Here is an 11,486-nt window from a genome sequence, read left to right as displayed (position 1 = left end):
TTTTAAATGTTCCACCTAATGAAACGACTATCTGGAAAAGCTCCATGCAGTCCATTTAGCCAATGGCAAAAATGCACCATCGTTACTGGAAATGTGAGGCGGTCATACATGTCAGAACACATCAAATGAAACTTGGTAGGAGCCTCTCAAGCGACAAATATGTTGCTCTTGAGTCAATTTCCCCAAAGTGTTGTGTTTTTAAAATATTTTCATGTGGAGGATTTAATTCACGCGTAGGATAAGAGCTGTTCATTTGAGGAACACATTTTCAATTTGGTAACCGGTTTAGACTGGAGTGACTCAAAATGTTGCATACCTTCACGTGATGAGAAACACAAGCATCAAATATTGAGCTTCTTAGAAAGCTTAAAAGTCTTCTAATACCATTTTCTGCCACTAGAGCCAAAAAAAACCACCAAACCGAGATTTCCTGACATCGATGGTGGGTGTATGAGTACTGTACCCTGTAGTTTATGGTGTAATGCTGCGATGAGCCTTTTATTTTTCCATCAAAGAGAAACCCCAAATATCATAAAAAGGAGTGGGGTTTCATGTAATTGCCCACGTTAAAGCTCACATCTCGGTTCTTTTGAGTTGTTGCCATGTTCCCAGACATTTGAGTACAGTATAAAACTGGACATCTTACAAAAAAACAGTGCTTTAGTTTTTATCCAATTCATCACTTTACTGTTTTTATTTTTTTAATGCATCAGCATCTTTCTTCGGTCTTTGTTGTCGTGAAAGTGCTGAGAATCGTGCATATTATTATTCTTTAAACACAATTACAACAAAGTCCTGCATCATTTGACATAATTTTCTCATGTAATTTACGTTTAAAGTTGCTGAAATGCTGGAAAAAATAAAACGCTCAATGCAATGTGTGTTAAGGATCTGACTAAAATCCATTCTCCACACGGTTCCTTCGGTCCCATACTTTCCCAATTATGACTCAGCACTCCGACCCATTCTGACACCTTGTGAGATCAAGTCCAAAGAAACCTATTCACTCTTCTGGTTTATACTGGAATGATTCTGGAATTGGACATCTGGACTTTTTCCAGTAATTCGTTAACTGTTCTCGAAAGCGCAGCGAGACAGATTGTAATTACAAAGCATACTAGTGATAGTCAAGCAAAAATCCTGCATTGCAATCAAGCACCAGACCTCCACAACATTTCATATTATTATGTTATTACAACGAGTCTTATATATGAGGGCTAAAATATATATATATATATATATATATATCGCATTATTGAATAAATTTATTGGGCCTTCAAAGAAATAAATATTAAAAAGGAAAACTCCTTTGCTCCCAAATACTGGAACTTAGTTTAAGTTCATAGTAGATGGAAAATGTGAGCGAATGAGGAGTAAGCAGTGGAAAACGTTCCAGCTACGGGTTGAACACGTCTAATTGGAGCAGACACTGCCTGACTGCACAGACAAGGATCCCATTTTCTGTGCATATACTTTACATGAATCATGGAAGACGTTTAGTCCCCTAAGAAGCAAATCAATAACGCTTCAAGGGTGTGAAGCGTCTGAGAAGAAAGCAAATTTAACTTTAAGCAGACTTTTTTTTTTTTTTTAATGGGATTGAATTCATTATCAGAACGAATTTCTAGAGCAAGCGGTCTCTCGGCTTCTCCTACGGCATGATAGGGTTATATTTGGCTCCATGACAAACTAAATAGGCTGCGGGAAGTGAGAGGGCATCCAAAGATGACTCTCGATGTATTCCTCATAAGTTTTCCTTTCAGTACACACACCTCAGCGCTCAGCGCGATGTGTGTGTAGAGACACTCTACAATGCTTTTACGCGCGAGTGTGTGTGTAGAGAGACACTCTACAACGCTTTTACGCGCGACCGAGCACCACACGGCGCGATGTATGTGTAGAGACACTCTACAACGCTTTTACGCGCGAGTGTGTGTGTAGAGAGACACTCTACAACGCTTTTACGCGCGACCGAGCACCACACGGCGCGATGTATGTGTACAGACACTCTACAACGCTTTTACGCGCGAGTGTGTGTGTAGAGAGACACTCTACAACGCTTTTACGCGCGAGTGTGTGTGTAGAGAGACACTCTACAACGCTTTTACGCGCGACCGAGCACCACACGGCGCGATGTATGTGTAGAGACACTCTACAACGCTTTTACGCGCGACCGAGTTCGAGTGTGCGCGCGCGCACACACGCCGCGAAATGCGTGTTTGTGTAGAGACACTCTACAACGCTTTTACGCGCGACCGAGCGCCAGTATGTGTACGTGTAGAGACACTTTATACACGCTTTTACGCGCGACTGAGCGCAGCCCGGAGGTGGCAGAGAGAGAGAGACAGAGAGAGGGGGGGGGGGTGACTACAGTTTTCCAGGCCCTTGGAGGAAATGCTGTTGCTCGTCTTGCGAGTGATGTCTTTGTGGCCGTCATCATAAATGTGGCCTCTTTGGCCTCAAGCGGCTCACCGCCAGGATCTCACGCTCTGATGGAAGTCAGACTGCTGACTCACTGGAGGAGGACACTTAAAGCATTTCTCGGCTTGACACGCCCTCCTATCCAACCGAGGGAGTCTCTCAATGCATGCTCGTAGTCAAAGAAGGCAATGGCACATAGCTGCTGAAGTACTTTTATGGAAATTCAGGATGTCTGGATGGCGTAGTGCATCCAATCACCTGACTGAGGTCATTTCCAAACCGTCTATTCCCCAGAGAACTGAATATTATCAAACGGGTGGATTGTTCTTTTGCTTTTTAACATCAATCACTGAAACAAAAGAGAGCAATTGTTCATGCATGACAACAATATCACTGCCAGACATCTTGGTGTAACAGTAACATGATCCAAACATTTGCCATGAAATACATTTCCATTCAGGATTTTTATTGGCATACACGTCATGGCCGTGATATATTTGGACCCTTAAACTGGAAAAAGTTCATGGCATTCCCACTGAGACAAAGAGAACGTTTTATTCAGACAGAACGCACAGTCTACCGGGAAACCTTTTTTTATCCAGCTGATCACTAATCTTGTAAAGTCTGTGGTTGCAGAATGGGCCATCGTAAAGCACACAGTTGTGTTTAAAATACACTTTGGGCAGATGCTGTACTAAATGAAGGCTCAGGCTCCTCTTCTTGAAAAAGGGAAAGTCTGACGATACGACAGCTTTAACAGCGGATAATCAGGCTCTCTGCTTTTATGACAGTATCATGATGTCATTCTGGGAAGATGAAGAATGTGCTGTAGCAACGTAGGAACATTACTATCATGAAAATCTGTGGACACGGAAAAAAGCTCAACATGTCTGCAGGTGTTCTTGTAAAATGATGCTGGTGACGGGAGCGGATTCCCCAAGATTATCCTGAAACCGGCTTCGACTCACGCAAGAGCCTGTTATCAACTTCGCCGCCGCCGGCCCAGGATGGAACTTTATTATCTAAATGCACAGAGACCTGAGTGAAGTCAGGGTTACACATCCAGTGAACCCTTTCCAGTATAATCCAAGCTGCCGTATTGCAAGTAAACCCCCATATGGTGGTGGTGGGGGGGGGAACACTACACTACCAAAGACATCTGCTTATTCTGGCAAGACGCTTGAGTCAAATCTTTGAAATACCTACAATATAGCTAACATTGGGTAATAAAAACCACATGATGAGTGGTGCATGTCTATTCAAAAATAAGTGAGACAAATAGCAGTGGATCTAGTTTACGAATGATGAATGGGAAGGAAGACGCCATGTAGCGTTAGCATTGCGTTGTCTATACACAGCATTGTCCAGTGACCACCGCAGACTTTGATATGACATCCGGACAGTCTGGGTCAGAGATGAGTTCAAACAACAAGGTAATTCATAATGTCCTTCACCAAGTAATGCAAAACAGAATAAATCCGACTAAGTAAGCCCTAATGTAAAAACATTACTCCACCCTTAAAGTATGTTGAAACCTGGAAGAAAACACAGAGTCATTCATTTCACAGTAATTTTGTTTAGTGGAACCACTTGAATACATCTGAGAGGAAAACCAGAACCACCAAACCACCAAAAAATAATCCCTTAATCACCAGCCAGATAGCATCTAGAGCTGAGATTGAAGCCCAAATTACAAACTTTGTGAGGCTTCAATCCCTTCCATTCATGAGTCATTCTAAAGGCATCACAGAGATCACACAATGATGTCAGTATTTTATGCAAAGCACAGCAGCGTTAAACCTCAAGTCGTATCGACTCTGGCAAAATGGGCAAATTGTGTGTGGCGTAGCCGTAGTGCATGCAAAACTGCAATTAAGTACATTTCTAGGTGCCATTTCTCCTGGAATCATCAGAACAAATATAGCATTGTGTTTAACAACGTGAGACAAATTGAGGAAAAATATCAGGTCACGATGAATACAGAAGCATCAATCACACTGATTAATCTGTTGCGGTGTTATTTCTGTAATTGCAAACTTTCAGTTCTTCATTTTTTTGAGGATGTTTTTCCACACCAGGCATTAATTTCTGGGTAGTGAAACCACGCCAGGCAAACATCCCTGTTCGGATGATGATGCATTTGAGCATTAAAAGTGATAAATCTTTCAACAAAAAAAAGGGCCCTTGGTCTAATTGCAGCAGTTGCAGTGAATTACAGGGATATTATGGTGTGTTTCGGTACCGCTGCTCAGCTCATGTCGAAACAAGACAAGCAATGAGCGTCGTAAATCAGACTTGTTTCAAACCAAACACAACAACATCAGATTAATCGCTCAAGTATTGGTTGGCTGTGGTTGAATTGCAGTTTACCTTCCCTCAACCTCTTTCCATTGGCTACAGAAACGAGGCACGACCAGAAAAATAAACAAAAAACAGAGACACAAAAGAAAAAGTTCAAAACAATTATTTGAACACTGTTTATTTGCACTCATGCTGCAGCTAGAATTGATGTTTCTCAGCGGCAGCACTGGTTAGAAGTGGCCAGCTGCAATGAGCCGTGGCATTACCCAATGGCGTTCAGCAATGGATCAAATGTCATTGAAAGCACCGTTTGTGTTTCCTACCTAACGTGTGGAAGCATGGTCGCCGTATTCTAATGTACCGTGACAGGTAGTGTAAAGTTATGAGGACAAACTACCTCTTACAGGAACAGAGAGGGTGGAAAAAGAGAGACCACAACCCCCCCCCCCCCCCCCCCAGTTGTGGACCACTTCCTTTGTAACAGCACAGCAGTGAACAGCAGACGGCGATCGTCTGTGAAATCCATCACTGATAGGAACATGGTGCCGATACAATCCGTCTGGAATGTTCCTCCCACGCAAATGAAGATCATCGTGTTTAAGAGGGAAGCGGATTTTCAGACTGGATGGGGCTTCGCAATATTAAATTATGAGGGCAAACATTCTTTCCCCCAAAAAGGAGTAACTAAAATTAAATTCTAATGCCGACACATGTTTCCATACTCCCTTTTTTTCTTTCCGTGGTCTTTCCCAGAAGAGCGGGATCCATTCCCTGTAACGCTGTAACTTTCAGACACCGCTAGGTGCTGAGTCACGGACACTCTTCATCTCCCAGGGGGTTTATTGGTCATCATGACATCTGCCCGGCCTTCTCCTGTGGTCCGGATGGGAAGCTTTAGCGGATTGGAGCTAATCGAGTGACACTGCATTGCGTTGATACCAATGAGTGCTCTTTTGTCATTAACCCCCTGCAGAGGGAAGCGCTGGCCGCCATGGCTCATACGGTCATACCCCCCTCTATTCTCATGGTGCTGTTGTGCACATCCTCCAGCTCTTCATCTCGACCCAGTCCGTCTGTCCTGCTGCTCAGGACAGACACATCTCAATCTCAATCTCCCTGAATTAAGTTCAGCCATACAAATTATCACGAAGCATAGCAAAAACACATCAGGTCTATTTCCCTGAAATACTCCAGGATCTTACACTTAATATTCGAACATCCTTCAAACCGTCCTGCCTGTTTTTCCAATGTTTTGTAACTTGATAAAGACATTTTAAAAAATGGCTCGGATGTTGCCTCCAGATTTGTCACACTTCATTCTCCACCCATGCAAAGCTCACTCCAACCGTGTTGTGATGACCGGACGTCCCGTGTACGGCAGAAAAAGGCTTCATTTCTACATCATTTGGCTCGAAACGCTGCATTCCCACCGCACTGGGAAGAAAACACTGGAAAACCAGGAATAAGTGGCTGCTAATATAGAAGCAGACGGACCATGTCAAAAGTTGGGGCAACATATTCCAATGAAATGTTTTCGACTGGGAACATTAAATCACAACCACAAGGTAACAATAATCATGCAAACTGGTTGATAGTCAGAGGAGACGTGTGTAGTGGAATGTTAAGTCAATTCAGTTATAGATAGATTTGCACAGTCCTCCACAGATGGATGGAATGAAGATGTGAGAGATGTTGATGTTGGGTTTCATGTTATTTGCCCTCCAGTCACAACAGTGACGGTCTAATGTAGGTGCAGCGAAGATCAGCACAACCCTTTGTGGGATGGGCAGAGGAATGAAAACACTCGGCGGCCTTCAACCAGTGATCTCCACAGCTGTGGCCGCTGCTGGAGGCGGAGCACTGAACCGGCTGGAAGACGTTTAGAGACTCCCGCCTTGAGAAATAGATAAAACGGCATAAAGTATTACTTAAAAACATAAAAGTTAGAGGTATATTTTCCTCAAACGTTTGATCCTATATTGGGTCAGCGATGGCAGCATCTTCAACATCTGGAAGTATCTTCATGTTCAATAAATATTATAAATGATTAAAATAAGTCCTGTCAGAACTCTGTGGATCTCCCGGGTACAAAATAAACACTCCAAAAGTGTGTGAAAATATTCGGCTTGAATGTTTATTCCATCCATCCATGATCCACCCCTTATCACCGCTGGGTCGAAGAAGCAACAGTCTGAGCAGGGATTTCCAGACTTCCCTTTTCCCAGACACCTTCTCTAGCTCTTCTGGGTGGGGGGGGGGATCCCAAGGCGTTCCCAGGCCAACTGAGAGACATAGTTTCCCAGAGTGTCCTAGGTCTTCCCCGAGGCCTTCTCCCAGCGGGATATGCCCAGAACACCTCCACTTGAGGCAAAGACTCCCCACCGACCTGGAGAGTGCAATGTTTATTCCTCTTCCATCTCAATTCTAATGTGTTTTACCAAGACATACATGACATAAGTAAAATCATATAAAACCAGAATGAATATGCAGATTGTCCAGAACTAACATTACATTTCCAGCCTCATTAGCCCACGCCTGCCCATGATGGCTGTTAGCAACCTCTACAACTGGAGGGACTGGAGGGTAACACTGCAAATGAGTGGTTGGAATTTTAAGAGCAATTATTAGGGAATTGTTAGTATTCCAAGTCAAAGCTTCACTTTATAAGGTCATCCGGGGGAAATGTTGGCTGTCCTCTTCCCACAGTCAAAGGGGACTCCTTCCTGCTGTTGCTTTTGGCATCTCCGTCAGTGGAAACCTGCGCGCTTGCCCTGAATATTTGTCCTGAACACTCGGCGCCCCCTTCAAGTTCAAAAGGACGTCTTCAATTCCTTTTTCAGGTTGGCAAGACAAGAGTCAAAGCCGCGCCGGCCCAATGTGTGGCTGCTGCAGGTGAAGTAATTCATATACATTTGTGTCTTTTTTACCTTTGAACAGTACGCAACGTTATTTGTAACGTGCGGCGGGGCCGGTGCGTCATCGCAGTGAAGCTCCCGTTTTCCTCCAGCAGCACTTTGCTTACTTGGTAACTTGTTGAGGGATTTGATCAGAAAACTGAAACCCACCTGTCATGTCTTGATGCTAAATGTTGAGCTCATATAAGCACCAGATGCATTTTCAAATTGCATCGTTTATATAAATAATACCGGGCAGCAACTCCCGTGACCCGCAAGGTGGATGGAGCGGCTGTAGAAAAGGTCTTCTCATCTGCAAGGAAAGTGATGGATGGATGTACACTGAGGCTGGGACGGCAGTAGCTCAGTCCAGAGTCATTTGAGCCATTGATTTGATAAAATATTACTTTATTTTGATTTTCCTCAGTCAAATAGAGATGATAATACATGCGCGACTGCATATATGCTCCTAGAACTGAAATCAAAAGTCAAATCTGTTGTTAATAAATGTGTGGAAAAAGCATGATGGAAGTTTAATATACTGTTATACTGTATAACGTTCCACGACTTCATGCAGCTTTAATATGGAGGCTGCAAACGCATCTAATGTATGTGGTGTGATATCAGCTTTGGCATGTCAAAACACAGACTGAGGTTCAAAGAAAGCAAAACGCTTGGAGAACGGCGAGGCACGCTTCTTATATCGTTTTAAAAACAGATTCCTTGGCACTAGTCAAGCAACGTAAGGTTTGCAACCACATCATCTGCTGTATTTTTAAATTCATTGTACCGATAGAATAACAATATGCACAAGGCTCTGAGCTGTGATTGAGAGAAATTCATTTGGTATCTGAAAGTAATCTTGAGTGATAGGTGAGCAGAATTTTAGTTGGACTCCTAGGACTGCAAAGTAAGCAGCTTCAGCGTAAGAACTGCTAGAATGACCGCTAAATGGAGATGACACGCTGTGAAGCACGGCTGCAGGCGAGACTATTCGTAATTTTTATGAAAACAGTATGCAGCTCTTTTCATAATGAAACCTGCCCTACAGAAATATGATCGGTAATGGAAAAACAACCCCACTCACAGATAAGGAGCACAACCAGAGGAGGGCAGAAACACATGATGCTCTCATGAGGGAGAGTTATCAATGGTATTATGTGCTTTCATTCATTCATTCATTCATTCATTCATCTTCTGAACCACTTTGTCCGTTACCGGGTCGTGCTGGAGCCTGTCCCTGCAGTCAACGTGCGAGAGGCGGAGCACACCCTGGACAAGCCGCCAGTTCATCGCAGGGCCACACATAGACAGACAATCATTCACACACGCACACAGTCACACCGATGGGAAATTTAGTGTTACCAATTCACCTAAGCTGCATGCTTTTTAGTGGTTGGAGGAAGCCGGAGAACCCTTTGAAACCTATGGAAAGGTGCTCATAAAGCAGTTCTCCCATGTCTTGTTCTTGACCTGAAAAGACTTTATCACATCCAACAGAAATAGTTTCAGTCATTTCTTACATCTTTTGTTTCGCCTTAAGATATCCATAATGGGTGGAAAGTATTTTCCAGTCTTTCCATGTCAAGTATCTTTCGATCTCATTTGCACTGATTTCTCTAGGAAATCTAGAATCATAATAATTTCAACCTGAAAGCGCAAAAATGAAGTGTGTGCATGTAAAAGAGTGGGAAACACTTCACATGTTGTTGTACACTGTTTACTTGCATACCCTTAACCTTAATTGACACTTCGGATGGTGCCTGCAGTGTATTTGTCAAAGCCTGATGTTAGAAGGAAGCGGTTTTATCACCCAAGATCAAATAATATCTGTAAATAATGAAAATATCCGGGGTGATGCGAGGACACGATCTTTGGTTTGCTACGAGAAAAATGCGAGCAGAGAAGAAGAATCAAAGGCTACATTTTCAGTAGTTTTATTGAAAAATGCCTCTTCCGTTTCAGAAATAAATAAGAAAATAAGGCTGTGTGGAGTTCACAAAATGTGCAGTTTAAACATGAGAAAAGCAATTCTATGGCCATAGTTTTGCAACCAAACTGCAGAGATGGAAAACAACTATATTCTGACTTCCTCGGTAAATATACAACGCAAACATGCAATTCCACCATTTGGCAACAAAACAAAAAATAATAAAGAGACAAGTTTGGTTTGTGGCAGATATTCAAATGAGCATTTTGTTTTGCAGGCCTAAGAAAATGTGACAATCAACAAAAGTTTGGTGTTCAAATCATTCATTATTATTAATTTTTATCTGAAACAGCTTAACATACTGAAGTTCGACATAAACCACATGTAGTCTTAAATGACGCAAAAACACACATATTGTACTTCCTTGGAGACACTTTCTGCTGCTTTCACATGATTAGTGCATTACACGTTGGAGTGTGAATAAACACTTGCAGTTATATTACAAGCAGACACTTAAAGGGACATTTAGCAAGCACACAGGTTTGTAAAGAGCGAGAATGTATATGTCTATTAAATTTTGCTACGCTTTCTCATGTCAAAATTCTTTTAATGTTCAATAGGCAAAGGCCAGGGGTATCAAACCCATGTAAGTACTAGTTTTATTCTGAAAATCACTTCATCCGCACAATCATGGAAGTTATTTCAATAGTGAATTTTCTCCTTAATGTAGCTATGACGCTAATGTTTCTGTGCTGTCTTGTGGTAGTGATCTCTTTCCTCGTTGGTTTCGTGTTTGTATTGCCTCTCCAGCTGGCTCCACAGGTATAGACACCACCTCAGGTTCAGGGTGGTGGCGGTTGGCTAGAAAAATATTTGGGACGGCCAATCAAATAAATGGTTCTCGTACAATTTTATCACATGCACAATTTAAATTATATTGCACTATGGACTTTGTAAAAAAAAAAAGAAATCCCCTGTGTCAAACTAGTCCTTCCTAATGTACAAAAAAAATACATTTACAATAAAAAATAAAAATCCATCAAGGTACTCGATAATAAGATGTAGTAAAATAACCAGCTCATACTACAAAGGTCGCAATGGAACTGGCAGGAGAAGAACGTTTAGCAGTGATGTGGTCAATGCGCACAAACAACATGATTACAAATACAAATGGCACATGCTTTCAGTGAGTAACGGAGCTGCTGCTTAAATCGTCTTGAAGGCATCATAAACAGAGGTTATGCTCATGGTAAGTAAGCAGAGGGTTATGAGGTACAAGCTCGATACAGATGTTAACTTGAATTTAGTGACATGTTCAGGTTCACACAATCATTTACAAGGCACTAGAAATTAGTTTTTTTATTTACACACATCACCTCTAACATGAACATTTCTCTCAGCTATGGAATCCTTTAGGTTAGTAGTTGTTGTGGATCGGGTTTATAACATGCTCCTTCCTTCGTGGGATTGCTCAGTCTGATTTTTGTACTCCAAACGGATTGTGGTTCAAGACGCAAATTGACCAGCAGGTTGCCATTGCTGTAGCTTGTGGCCATGAGACGATGTCAGTGCCAGTCTGCTCTGTCCTGCATGTTTTATTTACTTTTGGGTGGGGGGTGGGGGCCTTTGGTTACGTCTGTTTTTTTAATATTCATTTGTGCGTCCATGGTGATTATCCTTACATGCACCACAGAAACGGGGCTTCAAAGTCTAAGTGGCACAGGTGGCTGAGAGTAGTTACTATGCCATACCTGAAAATAGTTTAAAAAGGGGTGTGAGATTACTCGCCGGAACACATTCATGAGCATCGTATTTGATTATAATGCAGTTCATCATTCACTAATAGCTATAGCCAATAGTTTTACATGCCAGTGTAAACATTGAACTTCAAATGTATGGAGGTATTGGAAGTAGCCCCCAAGTGACTGTGTAATCCGTCC

General features: G+C 42.4%; 1 protein-coding gene across 1 annotated transcript in view; it reads right to left on the bottom strand.

Annotated features, from left to right (window-relative positions):
- Positions 1–9,537: 9,537 nt before the first annotated feature.
- Positions 9,538–11,486, bottom strand: part of col12a1a (collagen, type XII, alpha 1a) — a 45,862-nt gene continuing 43,913 nt past the window's right edge. Inside the window, exon 64 of the mRNA XM_068751898.1 lies at positions 9,538–10,407. Coding sequence (XP_068607999.1) covers positions 10,277–10,407 — 131 coding nt within the window. The 3' untranslated portion in view covers positions 9,538–10,276. The remainder of the gene's footprint in view (positions 10,408–11,486) is intronic.

Source organism: Brachionichthys hirsutus, chromosome 18, assembly GCF_040956055.1.
Source record: "Brachionichthys hirsutus isolate HB-005 chromosome 18, CSIRO-AGI_Bhir_v1, whole genome shotgun sequence".
In the NCBI taxonomy this organism is placed as follows: domain Eukaryota; kingdom Metazoa; phylum Chordata; class Actinopteri; order Lophiiformes; family Brachionichthyidae; genus Brachionichthys; species Brachionichthys hirsutus.
Note: the sequence above shows the minus strand (reverse complement) of the source record. Positions and strands in the feature narration are given on the sequence as shown.